At 51.7% G+C, this 18168-nt stretch overlaps 1 protein-coding gene across 1 annotated transcript in view; it reads left to right on the plus strand.

Moving 5' to 3' along the window:
- Window positions 1-18168, plus strand: part of LOC147118879 (uncharacterized) — a 112869-nt gene that overhangs the window by 28216 nt on the left and 66485 nt on the right. Inside the window, 2 exon segments of the mRNA XM_085983988.1 lie at window positions 9768-9852; window positions 10518-10520. Of these exon segments, the coding sequence (XP_085840114.1) occupies window positions 9768-9852; window positions 10518-10520 (88 nt within the window).

Here is an 18168-nt window from a genome sequence, read left to right on the forward strand (position 1 = left end):
CGGGGCCCAGCTCTCCCCCCAGAAGCCCTACGACAGCCGCGACGTGTCAAGGACCCAACTGCTACTTCTGCGGGCAGCCAAAGCACACCAGAAACCTGTGCCCGGCGAAAGGCACCACCTGCTTTAAGTGCGGTAAGAAGGGGCACTTCGGGAAGGTGTGCAGAGGGAACCCCGCCGGAAAACCAACCGCCGGAAAACCCGCCACCGCCGCGTGTGCGCCGTGGGAGCGGCCATCTTGGACGCCATCTTGCCCGACCTCGTGGGGTCCGCCATCTTATGAGCAGACAGCGTGGACGCCATCTTGTCTCGATCAGGGCCCTACAGTGGCATCGGTCACAGTGGACCAGACCAGGCCGCATCCGCTATCCAAATCAATGGTGGACATCGAGGTAAATGGGTGCCGGGTTAAATGTTTAATTGACAGTGGAAGCACGGAGAGTTTTATCCACCCTGAACTGGCACAACAACTCTCCCTAAAGGTGGTCCCTGCTCAGGGTACCATCTCTATGGCCGATAAAACCCAGACATCGACCATTCTGGGTTACTGCACGGTACAATTGTGCGTTAACGGAACTGTGTATGATAATTTTCAAGTATTAATCATGAAGAATCTATGTGCGAGCGTGATCTTGGGTTTGGATTTCCAGTGCAACCACCAAAGCATCACGCTCAAGTACGGTGGGTCCCAGCCGCCCCTCACAGTGTGCGGTCTGGCTACCCTGAAGGTAAAGCCGCCCTCGCTATTCGCGAACCTTACCCCTAACTGCCGGCCAATAGCGACCAAAAGCAGGAGGTACAGCTGGGAGGACAGGCGGTTTATCGCGACCGAGGTAGACAGGCTCCTGAAAGAGCGCATTATTGAACACAGCAACAGCCCGTGCTGCGCCCAAGTGGTAGTGGTAAGGGGTAGCGAGAAGAAACGGATGGTGATCGACTATAGTCAAACGATCAACAGGTACACCCTACTAGACGCCTACCCGCTACCCCGCATATCAGAAATGGTGAACCAAATCGCCCAATACCAGGTGTTCTCCAGCATCGACCTCAAGTCAGCGTACCACCAGCTCCCTATCAGACCAGAGGACCGCCCGTACACCGCCTTCGAGGCGAACGGACGCCTCTACCAATTCCTCAGAGTCCCCTTTGGGGTGACTAACGGGGTCTCGGTCTTTCAGAGGGAGATGGATCGCATGGTCGATGACCACCACTTGCAGGCAACCTTCCCCTACCTCGACAACGTCACCATCTGCGGTCACAACCAGCAGGATCACGACTCGAACCTCGAGAGGTTCCTGAAAACCGCACAAAAACTCAACCTCACCTATAACGAGGACAAGTGCGTTTTCAACACCACGCGCCTCTGCATACTGGGCAGCGTGGTGGAGAATGGGGAAATCGGACCAGACCCCGACCGATTGCGCCCCCTACGGGAGCTGCCCCTGCCCAACACTCCCAAAGCCCTGAAAAGGTGCCTGGGGTTATTTTCTTACTATTCCCAATGGGTCCCCAACTACTCCGACAAAGCCCGCCCCCTCTTGAAAGCATCCTCTTTTCCGCTCTCTGCTGAGGCCCACGCCGCCTTCAAAAGCATTAAGCAGGATATTGAGCGGGCCACGCTACAGGCAGTGGACGAGAACACTCCATTTCAAGTGGAAAGTGATGCGTCCGACTTCGCCTTGGCGGCCACCCTCAACCAGGCGGGGCGGCCCGTAGCTTTCTTCTCGAGGACCCTCCAAGGCCCCGAGATCAGACACTCCTCCGTGGAAAAGGAGGCCCAAGCCATCGTGGAGGCAGTGCGCCACTGGCGCCACTACCTAGCCGGCAAACGCTTCACCCTACTTACCGACCAGCGATCGGTAGCGTTTATGTTCAACAATAAACAGAGGGGGAAGATTAAAAATGATAAGATTCTTAGGTGGCGGATCGAGCTCTCCACTTTCGAGTACGACATCATTTACCGGCCAGGGGCCCTTAACGAATCCCCTGACGCCCTCTCACGAGGGATGTGTGCCAGCGCCACCGAGGATCGGCTACAGACCCTCCACAACGACCTCTGCCACCCAGGGGTCACGCGGCTGTTCCACTTCATAAAGTCCCGTAACTTACCCTACTCGATTGAGGAAGTTCGGTCTCTGACCAGGAACTGCCGCACTTGCGCTGAGTGCAAGCCTCGGTTCTACCGCCCAGATAGAGCCCACTTAATCAAAGCTACACGGCCCTTCGAGCGGCTCAGCTTAGATTTCAAGGGCCCCCTCCCGTCCGTCGACCGCAATGTTTACTTCCTGAACATTGTGGACGAATACTCCCGTTTCCCATTTGCCTTCCCCTGCCCAGACATGACCAGCGCCACGGTCATTAAATGCCTCAACAGCCTGTTCTGCCTGTTCGGTATGCCGAGCTATATCCACACGGATAGGGGGGCGTCCTTCATGAGTGAAGAGCTACGCCAGTACATGCTGTCCAAGGGGATCGCCACGAGCCGTACCACCAGCTACAACCCCCGGGGTAACGGCCAGGTGGAGCGAGAGAACGGGACAGTGTGGAAAGCAGTCACTCTAGCTCTAAGGACCAAGGGCCTCCCTATCTCCCGCTGGCAGGAAGTCCTCTCGGATGTGCTCCATTCGATACGGTCGCTATTGTGTACGGCCACTAATGCCACGCCTCATGAACGAATGTTTGTCTTTCCTCGGAAATCCACCTCAGGCGTATCCATGCCGTCATGGCTCTCCACCCCAGGTCCGGTACTCGTGCGAAGGCATGTGAGGGGCCACAAGACGGACCCTCTCGTGGAGCCAGTACACCTACTCCACGCCAACCCCCAATACGCATATGTCCGGCACGCCGACGGAAGGGAGGACACCGTGTCCATAAAAGATGTCGCCCCAGCCGGCATCGACAACAACCACGGCAATAGCAGCGACGACGATCACAGCAACCCTTACCCACCCACTATTCTTTCATCACCCCCGGAAGAACATCGACCAACGGCACCCCCACCAACTACCCCTTCAACAACCCCGGCGGCACCCCCGGCAGAGACCCAGGAGGCTACCGGGGACACCCAGCCGACACCCGCGGCACCACAACAGCCACGTCGGTCGCAGAGGACTATCAAACCCCCAAACAGACTAAATCTATAGAAGGGGTGAATGTGATGAAATATATTCCATTCAACACTGCCTGTTTTCTGTGTCTTGTAACTGCCTGCTTTCTGTGTCTTTTCCCTTCCCCCAGTCCTCATGTATTATGTATTGGAATGTGCTGGAACTGGTTGTGTGCAGGGCTCCGCCCATACCTGGCTCCTTTGTAATCTAACTTCAGTCGGGCATCAGCCTCCTGAAGGAAGACATCTCTCTATTTTACGTGTTATGTTCTGAGTTAATAAAAGCCTTACTTTTGTTCTGCTAACTTCGAGTCTCGGAATAATTGAGGCACATCACCCTGCTTTATGACATCACTGCAGTGCCTAGCAACCAACCTCCCTGAGCCCTGCTCATTATGGGCTGGGTTTAGCTCAGTGCTGTTACAGGAAGGGAAACAGGAGCAGGATTCGCCCCGTGTGGAGCCCAGGATTAATGGGGAGAGGTACAGGATCAATTTATACCTTATTGAGTGAGAAATGTCATTGTCCCGGACACTCCCTGTCCCTCGGTATCTGTGTCGGGGAGCGGCTGATGGGTTTACTCTGTATCTAACCCGTGCTGTACCCGACTGAAGAGTGTTTGATGCTGACACTAGGGGCTCAGCTCCACGAGCACAACATTTAACCCAAAGATGATCTGATAAACCCATCAGCTTCTCCCCTGGACACAGGTCCTGAGGGACAGGGAGTGTCTCTGATATTTTGGTCGGTGTCGTTGATCAAGTTTAAACACCTCGCTCACATCTCCTCTCACCCTGCTTTGTTCTAATGAGAAGTGCCCCAGTTTCTCTCGTCTCTCCTCCTGGGAAAGAGAAGTTCACCTCAGTTAGAAACTCAAACAGGCGCTTCACTGCAGACAGGTCATCATGAGGAAACATTTCTTTACCCAGCGAGTTATTATGATCTGAAATGCACTACCTGAAAGGGTGGAGGAAGCAGATTCAAGAGTAACTTTCAAAAGGGAATTGGATAAATATTTGAAGGGAAAACATTTACCGAGATATGGGGAAAGAGCAGGGGAGTGGGACTAATTGGATAGCTCTCCCAAAGAGCTGGCACAAGCACGATGGGCCGAATGGCCGCCTTTTGTGCTGTATCATTCTCTGATTCTCTGATAACTAAAGCCTCTCATCCGTGGTATAACCTCAGTGAATTTATTCTGCAGCCTCTCTGTGGCCCCGACATCCTTCCCAGTGTAAGATGCCCAAAACTTATTCTAACTGCAGCCGAACCGATGGTTTTGTTTTCTACGCCCCATTTATAAAAAACCTCGGGTAACATTTTTAAACCACTTTATAAACTTGTCCTCCAACTTTTACAGATTTGTTATCTGATCTCCCTGTAGATTTTAGAGATATTAACTTAACATGGCTGAAATACATTGACATCAAATGTCTGATATGTGTATTATGGGAAAGAGAAGTTTAGTCTGAGTTAGAAACTCAAACGGGCGTTTCACTGCAGATAGGTCGCCATGGCAACACTGATAAGACATTCCATTCACTGAATCGACTGGTTGGAAACTGTAATCAGATCAGGGGAAAGAACAGGTTTTGTCTGTTATTAACCACAATATAAGCTTAAAGTCAGAGAATGGTTACAGCACAGAAGGAGGCCATTCGGCCTGTCGAGCCCGTGCCGGCTCCCTGCAAGAGCACTCCAGCTAGTCCCACTGCCCCGCCCTTTCCCCGTAGCCCTGCAAATGTTTTTCTTTCAGCTACTCATCCAATTCCCTTTTGAAAGCCATGGTGTGGAGATGCCGGTGTTGGACTGGGCTGGACAAATGTAAGAAGTCACACAACACCAGGTTATAGTCCAACAGTTTTATTTGAAATCACAAGCTTTCGGAGCGCTGCTCCTTCGTCAGGTGAAGTGGAGAGATGCATAAAGACACAGATTATATAGACAGAGAATAATGCCAGATGATTACAGGTAATCTTTCTAACTGCCATTTATCACTGCGGACAGCCCGGGCTTAGGCTGCGCGAGCTGGAGCCGCGTGAGCTACACTGGAAAAGGTTGAGATTCCAGAAATAGGGGGGAACCAAGGGGCTAATGAGAGTGAGGAACTTAAAGTAATTCATATCAGTCGAGAAAAAGTACTTGAGAAACTAACGGAACTAAAAGCCGACAAATCCCCTGGACCTGACGGCCTACATCCTATGGTTCTAAAAGAGGTGGCTGCAGAGATAGTGGATGCATTGGTCGTGATCTTCCAAAATTCCCTAGATTCTGGAAAGGTCCTCATGGAATGGAAGGTAGCAAATGTAACCCCGCTATTCAAGAAAGGAGGGAGAGAGAAAACAGGGATCTACAGGCCAGTTAGCCTGACATCAGTCCTCGGGAAAATGCTGGAATCCATTATTAAGGAAGTGGAACAGGGCACTTAGAAAATGATGATATGATTAGGCAGAGTCAACATGGTTTTATGAAAGGGAAATCGTGTTTGCATAAAGCTCAAAAGTGGGTTCCAAATCATTAATGCTCCAACTTCTAAGATTGGGAAGTGAACAGCTGTGAAATGGTAGGTTTTAGACCACTTCTGCAGCTTTCACCTATTCACAGCAATCCACAGTCATTGAGAACCCGACATACTTACCTGACGTGATAGCCGCTCTCCCGGAACCTCATTAAAAACCTGGGAAAATGGTAAGTACATGGGGAAATCATGCTTAACTACCTTTTAACAAGCTTTAAAGTATCTAAATTGGCTGACCTGTCGCTTGGTGTCGGGTCTGTTCAGGGATGACAGACCCGACACCAAGGAAACTCACAAGGAGGCGGTTCAGAGCAGGGTACCGACCCGCTGTCAATCTTTGTGGTTTTGACAGCGGACTCGCCTCCAAACCCGCACACTGAGCGTCGGCAAAAATCAGCCCTTAGAGAACTGCGTCCAGTTCTGGTCGCCATATTATAAAAAGGATATAGAGGCACTGGAGAGAGTGCAGAGGAGATTTAGAAGGATGACACCAGAAATGCGAGGGTTTACATATCAGGAAAGGATGAACAGGCTGGGTCTCTTTTCTCTTGAAAATAGGGGTGGCCTAATAGAGGTCCTTAAAATTATGAATTTTTTTTGATAGAGTGGATACAGAGAGAATGTTTCCACTTGTGGGGAAGAGCATAACTAGAGGCCTCAATATAAGATAGTCACCAAGAAATCCAATAGGGAATTCAGAAGAAACTTCTTTACCCAGAGAGTGGTGAGAATGTGGAACTCACTACCACAGGGAGTATTTGAAGCGAATAGTATCGATTATTTAAGGGGAGGCTGGACAAGCATATGAGGGAGAAGGGAATAGAGGGTTATGCTGATAGATTTAGATGAGGAAAGACGGGAGGAGGCTCGTGTGAGGCAACCACAGAAGGCAGTTGAGGCCAATTCATTAAATATATTCAAGAAGGAGTTAGATATATTTCTTAAGGCTAAAGGGATCAAGGGGTATGGGGGGAAGGCAGGGACAGGGTACTGAGTTTGGATGATCAGCCATGATCTCATTGAATGGCGGAGCAGGCTCGAGGGGCCGAATGGCCTACTCCTGCTCCCATCTTCTATGTTTCTATGTATGGAGCATAAACTCCGGCATGGGCTGGTTGGGCCGAATGACCTGTTTCTGTGCCGTATATCCTGTGTAATCCTGTGTAAAACTAACAATCTCAGTTCTGCAATTTTCAATTCACTATTTCCTGTAAACCGATGGTTAAAATCTGAGCCAGTGTGTTGTGAGACAAAGAGCCTTGTGTCCAATAAGGGGAATAAAGGCCCACAGCCTCCCCTGCAATCAGACAATCAGCCGGCGTTAGTCCCGCCCCTCGGGCTCCCCGATTGGTTGGAGGACCCGCCGCCGGCTCGCTCCTCCAGCCCCGCCCCGCTCGCTTCCTATTGGTCGGAAGCTCCCGTCAATTAGGCCGTGGGCCCGGGTCACGTGTTCCCGAGGCGATCACCATACCGTCCAACTGACGCCGCTCGGTCCGGGGCCTCGCGGACTCTCAGGTTTTTCTATTTCACTTTATTCTCTCCCGATCCACCCCTCCCCCCCACCCCGCGCGATTCTCCACCCAATCGGAGCGGAGAAAACTCACTTTGCGTCACCGATCGCGACTCTGTAACCGACACCAAGGCCTTTCCCCGGAATGCCCCGCGCCGACTCTTTCCGACAGGATCCGAATGCGCAGGCGCAGCTCCGAGTGGGGAAGGGGGGTTGGTGTCCTCTGGGCATGCGCGGTTATTACCCTTGGTGACCGGGAGGGGTCGCTGTGCCGGACTCGGCCCAAACCGGCGTCCCGCGTACGCATGCGCGGACTCTCGGTTGTCAATCAACCAACAGCCAGAAGAGGTCGCTGGTGAGGCCAGTGAAGAAAGAAAGACTTGCATTTATATAGCGCCTTTCACCACCGTGGGACGTCCCAAAGCGCTTTGCAGTCAATGAAGTACTTTTGAAATGTAGTCACTGTTGTAATGTAGGAAACGCGGAAGTCAATAATCGCCAGCAAGCTCCCACAAACAGCAATGTGATAATGACCAGATAATCTATCTTTTTGTTATGTTAATTGAGGGATACACATTGGCTAGGACACCGGGGATAACTCCCCTGCTCTTTCCCACATTATAACAGTGACTACACTCCAAAAGTACCTCGTTGGTTGTAAAGCACTTCAAGACGTCTGCTGGTCATGAAAGCACTGTATAAATGCAAGCCTATCTTTCTCGAAATAGTGCCATGGGATCTTTTACATCCACCTGAGAGAGCAGACAGGGTCTCAGTTTAATGTCTCATCTGAAAGACGGCACCTCCGACAATGCAGCACTCCCTCAACACTGCACTGGAGTGTCAGCCTAGATTTCTATGTTCAAGTTTCTGGAGTGGAACTTGAACCCACAACTTTCTGACTCAGAGGTGAGAGTGCTACCCACTGAGTCACTGGCTGACACTACAGAACAAGCAGTTCTGACGAAAGGTCATCGACCTGAAATGTTAACTCTGTTTCTCTCTCCACAGATGCTGCCTGACCTGCTGAGTATTTCCAGCAGTTTCTGTTTTTATTAAAGAAACGAGGGAGTGATTGCTGACAGGAAGAATGTTGGGTCGTCCTGCACATGCGCACCTCCCTGGAGGCTGAGGTGAAACACCGACTCACCCCCACCTGAGCCGTGCACACGTACCAGATGTTGCGGCTCCGCATGCGCGCCCGATGTTCCAACCGCGGGGTTTTATGTGCTGAGCATGCACTTTGCGGACCGATCGGGACGGGCGATTGTGGAGCAGGAGGGAGAGCACGGGGGCCATGAGCACATGCGCGGGACTCAGCGTCAACAGAGCACTTTCTGGAGCACCGGGGCTTGTGGGTATTACAGTCGCCATTACTGCTGATCCTTTCAACCAACCTGTGCAGCAGCTGGGGCCTGAAAATCAGCTTCACTGCCCCTAGGGTCGGAAAGGGGACAATTAAACAACAGCTTGCCTCTGATCCTTTTCTGATCTCAATTTACAGGGTTATAGAAGTGGAGCAGTTACAGGCAGGAAGCTCAGGCCAAACATCACGTCAAGATCTGACAGAGTCGCTGGATTCATCCGAACCTGAATATCATCGGCCTTTGCACATGGAAGGAGAAAGCAGTGATTGCAGCGATGACAAACCGCACACGTGTTCGGTGTGTGGACGCGGATTCAGCCGATCGCCTGACCTGGTGAGACACGTGCACCGTCACACCGGGGAGAAACCGGGTAAAGGTGGGGACAGCGGGAAGGGATTCAGCTTCCCGTCTGCATTGGAAATTCAATGGCGCAGTCACACCAGGGACAGTCCATTCACCTGCTCCGTGGATGGAAAGGGATTTGTTCGTTCATCCCACCTGCAAACACACCAGCGAGTTCACACTGATGAGAGACCATTTCAATGTTCTGACTGTAGGAAGAGCTTTAAAAGCCCCCGGGATCTGAAGGAACACCAGCAAGCTCACACTGATGAGAGACCGTTCAACTGTCCTGACTGTGGTAAGAGCTTTAAAAGCCTCGGGCATCTGAAGGGACACCAGCTTGTTCACACTGATGAGAGACCCTTTAAATGTTCTGACTGTGGGATGAGCTTTAAAAGCCCCCAGCAACTGAAGCGACACCAGCGAGCTCACACTGATGAGAGGCCGTTTAACTGTTCTGACTGTGGGACGAGCTTTAAAAGCCCCGGGGAAGTGAAGCAACACCAGCTTGTTCACACTGGGGAGAGACCATTTCAGTGTCCTAACTGTGGGAAGAGCTTTAAAAGCCCTGGGGAACTGAAGCAACACCAGCTTGTTCACACTGGGGAGAGACCATTTCAGTGTCCTAACTGTGGGAAGAGCTTTAAAAGCCTCGGGCATCTGAAGGGACACCAGCGAGTTCACACTGATGAGAGACCATTTGACTGCCCTAACTGTGGTAAGAGCTTTAAAAGCCCCGGGGAGCTGAAGCGACACCAGCTTATTCACACTGATTGGAGGCCGTTTAACTGTCCTGACTGTGGGAAGAGCTTTAAAAGCCCCCAGGATCTGAAGGAACACCAGCAAGTTCACACTGGGGAGAGGCCATTCACCTGCTCCGTGTGTGGGAAGGGATTCACTGTGTCATCCACCCTCCTGTCACACCAGCTTGTTCACACTGACGAGAGACCCTTTAAATGTTCTGACTGTGGGAAGAGCTTTAAAAGCTCTAAGAACCTTAAGAGACACCAGCGTCTTCACACTGATCATAGAATCTAACAGCACAGAAGGGGGTGATTCGGCCCATCGTGTCTGTGCTGGCTCTTTGAAAGAGCTGTCCAATTTAGTCCCAAACCCCAGCTTTATCCCCAGAACTCTGCAAACTAGTCCTCTTCAAGTACATGACCAATTACCGTTTGAAAGTTCCTGTGGAACCTGATTCCAGCATCCTTTCAGATGGTGCGTTCCAGATCTTAACAACCCTCTGTGTGAAAACAATTCTCCTCATTTCCCTCTAGTTCTTTTAGCAACTATTTTAAATCTGTGACCTTTGGTTACTGACCCACTTGCCAGAGTGAACAGTTTCTCCCTACTTGCTCGATCAAAAACCCCTCATCATTTTGAACACCTCTATTTGGTCTCCTCTTAACCTTCTCTGCTCTAAGGGGAACAATCCCAGCTTCTCCAATCTCTCCACATAACTGAAGTCCCTCATCCCTGGTACCATCCTGGTCAACCTCCTCTGTACCCTCGCCAAGGCCTTGACATCCTTCCTAAAGTGTGGTGCCCAGAACTGTACACAAGACTCCAGCTGAGGCCAAAACCCTGCAGCTGTACAAAACCCTGGTTAGACCACACCTGGAGTACTGTGAGCAGTTCTGGGCACCACACCTTAGGAAGGATATATTGGCCTTGGAGGGAGTGCAGCGTAGGTTTACCAGAATGATACCCAGACTTCAAGGGTTAAGTTACGAGGAGAGATTATATAAATTAGGGTTGTATTCCCTGGAATTTAGAAGGTTAAGGTGTGATCTGATCGAAGTTTTCCGATATTAAGGGGAACAGATAGGGTAGATAGAGAGAAACTATTTCCGCTGGTTGGGGATTCTAGGACTAGGGGACATAGTCTAAAAATTAGAGCCAGACCTTTCAGGAGTGAAATTAGGAAACACTTCTACACACAAAGGGTGGTAGAAGTTTGGAACTCTCTTCCGCAAACGGCAACTGATGCGAGATCAATTGTTAATTTTAAATCTGAGATTGATAGGTTTTTGTTACCCAAAGGTATTAAGGGATATGGGCCAAAGGGGGGTGTATGGAGTTAGGTCACAGATCAGCCATGATCTCATTGAATGGTGGAACAGGCTCGAGGGGCTGAATGGCCTCCTCCTGTCCTATGTTTCTAACTAGTGATTTGTAAAGGTTTAGTGTAACTTCCTTGTTTTTGTATTCAATGGCCCTATTTACAAAGCCAAGTATCCCATACGCTTTCTGAACTGCCTCACCAACTTGCCGTGGCACTTTCAAAGATTTGTGAATATGGGCCCCCAGGTCCCTCTGCTCTTGCACCCCCTCAAAATAGTCCCATTTAGATTATACGGCCTCTCCCTGTTGTTTCTCCCAAAGTGCATCACTTCACACTTATCCTCATTTAATTTCATCTGCCTTGTGTCTGCTCATTTCACAGTCTGTCTCTGTCCTCCTGAAGTCTGCTACTACTATGCTCACTATTTACTACGTTGCTAAGTTTTGTATCATCCGTAAACTTTGAAATTTTACACCTATACCCAAGTCCAGGTCAGTTATATATAACAAGAAAAGCAATGGTTCTAATACCGACCCCTGGGGGAACCCACTGCATACTTCCCTCCAGTCAGAAAAACATCTCTCAGCACTGCTCACTGCCTCCTCTCCCTTAGCCAATTATATACCCAAATTACCATCAGCCCTTTAATTCCCTGTGCTTCTATTTTCCGAGTAAGTCTCTTGTGTGGTACTTTATCAAATGCCTTTAGAAAGTCCATGTATACAACATCTGCTGCACTACCTTCATCAACCCTCTGTTACTTCATCAAAGAACTCAATCAGGTTAGTCAGACACGATTTACCTTTAACAAATCCATACTGGCTGCCCCTTATTAACCCATGCTTCTCCAAGTGAGAATTAATTTTGTCCTTGACAATGGTCTCTAGTCGTTCACCCATCACTGACATTAGACTGATTGGCCTGTAGTTACCAGGTTTATCCCTCTCCCCTTTTTTAAACAGGGTGTAACATTTGCAATCCTCCAGTCTTCTGGCACCATTCCCATATATCTGAGGGAGATTGAAAGATTGTGGTCGGAGCTTCTGCTATCTCCACCCTAGCTTCCCTCAGCAATCTAGGATGCATCCCATCTGGACCGGGTGACTTGTTAACTTTGAGTGATGACAACCTATTTAGCACCTCCTTTCTATCCATTTTTATCCAATTTCTCTACTTCCCCCCTTCTCTACTGCGACATTAACTTCATCCTCTTCTTTTGTGGAGACAGATGCTAAGTACTCATTCAGTACCTCAGCCACGCCCTCTGCCTCCGTATGATGAGCTCCTATTTGGTCCCTAATCGGCCCCACCATTCCTTTAACTATCCTTTTACTTTTCATATGTTTATAGAAGATTTTTGGGTTCTCTTTTATGTTACCCACTAATCTTTTCTCATATTGTCCCTTTGCCCTTCTTATATCCTGTTTCATTTTCCCCACACTCTCTGTATTCTGCCTGGTTTTTGACTGTATTCTGTACCTGACATTTGTCGTAAACTTCGTTTTTCTGTTTTATTCTAACCTCGATGTCCTTTGTCATCGGGAGCTCTAGCTTTGGACACTCCATCTTTCCTCCTTATGGGAATATGCTTGGTTTGTACCTGAACTATCTCAGCCTTGAAGGCCTGCCGTTGGTCATTCACTGTTTTCCTGGACAATCTTTGTTTCCAGTCCACCTGTGCTCAATCCCTTCTCAAATCACTGAAATTGGCTCTCTTCCAGCTGGGTATTTTCACCGTTGATTTTTCTTTGTCCCTTTCCATAACTACTTTAAACCTACTGATATTGTGATCACTGTTAACCAGACCCCTCCTGCCCCAGAACCGATGAGAGACCCTTTAAATGTTCTGACTGTGCAAACAGGTTTCAGAGTTCATCCAACCTGCTGAGTCATCAGTGAGTTCACACAGATCCTCAAAGAAAGGAAGATGTTTTAGAAAGGCTGGCAGCACTAAAAGTTCGCAGCCATCTCAGAGTAGTGACCCTTTAATTACAATCTCACAGAACAAGAAGAATCACTGTCCCTTTAACTACCACAAATCCCTGTGTGGAGGAGAGGGGGAGATACAGTCTGTCCCAGTAACTGTCGCAGAACAGAATTAACGACTCTGTCCCATAGGGGCTTGACCCTCCCCCACTCCCTGCTTTTCCTCAAGTGTCTCATCCTTAAAATTCTCATCCTTGTTTTCAAATCCCTCCGTGGCCTCGCCCCTCCCTATCCCTGTAATTTCTTTCAGCCCCTACAACCTTCCGAGATATCTGCGCTTCTCTAATTCTGGCCTCTTGAGCATCCCCGATATTAATCGCTCCACCATTGGTGGCCGTGCCTTCAGGTGCCTGGGCCCTGAGCTCTGGAATTCCTTCCCTAAACCTCTCCATCTCTCTACCTCTCTCTCCTTCATTAAGATGCTCCTTAAAACCGACCTCTTTGACCAAGCTTTTGGTCATCTGCCCGAATATCTCCTGATGTGGCTCGGTGTCAAATTTTGTTTTCTAACGATCCTGTGAAGAGCCTTGGGAGGTTTTACTACATTAAAGGTGCTTTATAAATACAAGTGGTTGTTGTTGTTTCCTGAAACTAATAATAAATTCCCCAGAGGGAAAGAAACTTGTCCTTTTACTCCCCAATATTAAAAAGTTTGTTCCACAGAAGCACGAGGTTTATCTGCTTTTATTCATGAATTAAAAAAGTCTCTATTAAAACCTGTGCCAGTGTGTTGTGAGACAAAGAGCCTTGTGTCCAATAAGGGGAATAAAGGCCCACAGCCTCCCCTGGCCCCGGGCACTGAACAAGGGACTGGAGAAACTCGCTGCCCTGCGGATCAGACAATCAGCCGGCGCTAGTCCCGCCCCTCGGGCTCCCCGATTGGTTGGAGGACCCGCCGCCGGCTCGCTCCTGCAGTCGCGCCCCACGCGCTCCCTATTGGTCGGAAGCTCCCGTCAATCAGGCCATGGGCCAGGGTCACGTGTCCCTGATGCGATGACGTCACAGACCGCGGGCCCAGGTCACGTGTCGCTGAGGAAGTCTGATCCGCTCCGTTCGCTTCCCGGTACCCTCGGACTCCCAGGTTTGTGTTTAACGTCATTTATTTCCCCGTCCCTCTCCGCTCGTCCGTCCAGCTGAGAAAACTCGCTTTCCGCCAGTAATTCCGACTCTTCAACCGTTAACGACCGTCACCCAGTGTGTCGCCCCCGAGCATGCCCACTAGCAGCTGGTTCTGGGACTCTGCTGCCCCCGAGCATGCGCATTAGCAGCTGGTCCTGGGACTCTGCCCATGAGCATGCCCACTAGCAGCTGGTTCTGGGACTCTGCTGCCCCCGAGCATGCGCACTAGCAGCTGGTCCTGGGACTCTGCCCCTGAGCATGCCCACTAGCAGCTGGTCCTGGGACTCTGCTGCCCCTGAGCATGCCCACTAGCAGCTGGTCCTGGGACTCTGGTCCTGAGCATGCCCACTAGCAGCTGGTTCTGGGACTCTGCTGCCCCTGAGCATGTGCACTAGCAGCTGGTCCTGGGACTCTGCCCCTGGGCATGCCTACTAGCAGCTGGTCCTGGGACTCTGCCCCTGAGCATGCGCACTAGCAGCTGGTCCTGGGACTCTGGCCCCCTGAGCATGCGCACTAGCACCTGGTCCTGGGACTCTGCCCCTGAGCATGCGCACTAGCAGCTGGTTCTGGGACTCTGCTGCCCCCGAGCATGCGCACTAGCAGCTGGTCCTGGGACTCTGCCCCTGAGCATGCCCACTAGCAGCTGGTCCTGGGACTCTGCTGCCCCTTAGCAAGCCCACTAGCAGCTGGTCCTGGGACTCTGCTTCCCCTGAGCATGCCCACTAGAAGCTGGTCCTGGGACTCTGCTGCCCCTGAGCATGTCCACTAGCAGCTGGTCCTGGGACTCTGGGCCCCTGAGCATGCCCACTAGCAGCTGGTTCTGGGACTCTGGGCCCCTGAGCATGCCAACTAGCAGCTGGTCCTGGGACTCTGCTGCCCCTGAACATAAGAAATAGGAGCAGGTGTAGGCCAATCGGCCCCGCTCCGCCATTCAATAAGATCGTGGCTGATCTGATCCTAACCTCGAATCTACTTTCACTCTCCATCCCACCCGAACCCATGTGATCTCCCGGGAGAGGCGAAAAACCAGATAAAAAAACCCAATGGCCAATTTGGGAGAAAAAATCTGGGAAATTCCTCTCCGACCCATCTAGGCGATCGAAACTCGTCCAGGAGATCACTCTGTCCCTGTATTTCCTGCAGTACTTACCTTCTGTAAAAGGTGATCTCCACCCCAGCCAGGAACAGGCCCAATTTACTCTTGAAGGACCCCTAGCTGGCAGCCTGTTCCCGAGGTCTCCACTATCCCTGTGACTAGAACCATCTCCTGAAATCTAACACAGAATCAGAACACAGGACGTAGGAGATGGACCAGGCTACACGCCCCCTGGGCCCACTCCGCCACCCACAGGGCCATGACCGATTTGAACCTAGACTCATGTCCAATTTCCTGCCCGCTCCCCGTAACCCCTAATTCCCTTTACTTCTAGGAAACTGTCTATTTCTGTTTTAATTTTATTTAATGATGTAGCTTCCACAGCTTTCTGGGGCAGCAAATTCCACAGACCTACTACCCTCTGAGTGAAGAAGTTTCTCCTCATCTCAGTTTTGAAAGAGCAGCCCCTTATTCTAAGACTAGCTGGGGGAGCCCGGCTTTGCCAATGCTGTTTTGGGCCGGGCGGTTTAAATTGAGTGCCAGGCTTTGGGGCCTCTCTGTGTCCCTCTGTGAATCTGCTGCCGGGCAACATTTTAAATCGAGTACCAGGCTTTCAGGCCGTGTCTGTCTGTCCCTCTGTGAATCTGCTGCCGGGCAACATTTTAAATTGAGTCCCAGGCTTTTGGGCCCTGTCTCTCTGTCCCTTTGTGAATCTGCTGCCGGGCAACATTTCTACCTTTTAATACCTTCAAAGATGAAAGTGAAAGTACTTATAAAACGTTTTTGGTAAATCTTTTAAAAATAACATAAGAGATACTAACGTTTTCGAAGCTGCATCAGCAGATTTTGAGCTTGAAGTAAATGGTGTTCTTAGCTTGAGGCAATGGATGCCACATCCCTGAGATGAAAACAATTAGTCCCGCCCACACACACATACCGATTGGCCAACCATCAGGGGACTGTACTGTAGGATTGGTCAATCGTGACGGCACAGGATTGGTCGAACCTTGACGTCAGTCAATCAATGCTAAGTAGCAGATAATGAGTTTAATTTTGAAGGTTTTTTGCATAAGGCGCGAACAATTTTCGTCCGACCGAAAAGTAAATATGCTTACGACCGTCCCGGAACCGTAAGCTTTCTTCGGAGGGAACGCACGCGTAGGTAGGCTCTATAACTTTCGAGCGCATAGCCGGACAGACGCACACCCGAGGACAGACAGACAGATAGACAGACAGACAGAATGATTCATCTATATATATAAAGCGGCTCTTCTGTCTGTCTGTCTGTCTGTCTTTCTGTCTGTCTGTCTGTCCGCCTGGTCTCGATGCGTTTGGAAGTTACAGAGCGTACCGACGCGCGCGTCGCCTCAAAAGAAAGCTTGCGATTCCGGACCGGTCATCGGCCTATTTACGTTTCGGCCGGACAAAAATCCCGCCCGCGGTATCCCAAAAACGTTCAGCGTTCCGCTCATTAGCATCTCATTAGCGACCGTGTGACCTCGAGGTCTTCCTACAGTTGAGTGTCGAGTGACTCGACGATTGACCAATCCTATGCTTCGGTGATCTGACCGGTCGACCAATGCGTGTGTGGGCGGGCCTTATCCTTCTGAACCGAGGTGAGTGGCCGCCATCTTGATTTTCCACAATTTTTTCCCCCACACTTTCTGTGTGTTAGGGAACTAAGGTAAATATTTGAATTATGTGTTCGGGAATTAATTAACAATTTATTTCAGTTTTATATTGTGTTTAGCAACCCCCCCTCCCTCCTCCTCACCCTCGCGCATGGGGGACTCGGTGCTGGTCTCCAGGCCCGCTGCAGGCAGGCCTGAAGCTCCAAAAATTTCTCTATCTCTCTCTCTTCCCTCTCTCTCTCTCCTTCTCCTCTTCCCTCTCTCTCCTTCTCTTCCCTCTCTCTCCTTCTCCTCTTCCCTCTCTACTTCCCCCTCTCAGGTTTGACGGTGTCGGGGCCCGAAGTGAGCCGCTCTAACGGCCGCCAGCCCGCGGGGTTTCCCTGCCTGCTCCCCGCGGGCCGCCTCGCGCCGCTGGCACTGACCGCGCATGCGCCGCCCGCCCGCGAGAGCACGCTCTGGCTTTTTTTTAAACGGCAACCACGCATGCGCACGGCCGTTGCGCAGCCGCCTTGACGCCGGCACGCATGCGCACGGCCCCCGTGACGCCAGCACACAGCCTGGTGAGATCGTCGGGGGGGGGAGAGCCTCGGGAAATCGCGGGTGAGAGAGCCTCGGGAAATCGCGGGGGGGGGGAGCCTCGGGAAATCGCGGGGGGGAGAGCCTCGGGAAATCGCGGGGGGGAGCCTCGGGAAATCGCGGGGGGAGAGCCTCGGGAAATCGCGGGGGGGAGAGCCTCGGGAAATCGCGGGGGGGAGAGCCTCGGGAAATCGCGGGGGGGAGAGCCTCGGGAAATCGCGGGGGGGAGAGCCTCGGGAAATCGCGGGGGGGAGAGCCTCGGGAAATCGCGGGGGGGAGAGCCTCGGGAAATCGCGGGGGGGGGAGCCTCGGGAAATCGCGGGGGGGAGAGCCTCGGGAAATCGCGGGGGGGGAGAGCCTCGGGAAATCGCGGGGGGGGCCTCGGGAAATCGCGGGGGGGAGAGAGCCTCGGGAAATCGTGGGGGGGGAGAGCCTCGGGAAATCGCGGGGGGGAGAGCCTCGGGAAATCGCGGGGGGGAGAGCCTCGGGAAATCGCGGGGGGGAGAGCCTCGGGAAATCGCGGGGGGGAGAGCCTCGGGAAATCGCGGGGGGGAGCCTCGGGAAATCGCGGGGGGGAGAGAGCCTCGGGAAATCGTGGGGGGGGAGAGCCTCGGGAAATCGCGGGGGGGGAGAGCCTCGGGAAATCGCGGGGGGGGAGAGCCTCGGGAAATCGCGGGGGGGAGAGCCTCGGGAAATCGCGGGGGGGGAGAGCCTCGGGAAATCGTGGGGGGGGAGAGCCTCGGGAAATCGCGGGGGGAGAGAGCCTCGGGAAATCGCGGGGGGGGAGAGCCTCGGGAAATCGCGGGGGGGAGAGCCTCGGGAAATCGCGGGGGGGAGAGCCTCGGGAAATCGCGG

This window comes from Somniosus microcephalus, chromosome 4 (assembly GCF_052327205.1).
Source record: "Somniosus microcephalus isolate GS21.2 chromosome 4, FLI_Smic_1.0, whole genome shotgun sequence".
Taxonomy (NCBI): Eukaryota; Metazoa; Chordata; class Chondrichthyes; order Squaliformes; family Somniosidae; genus Somniosus; species Somniosus microcephalus.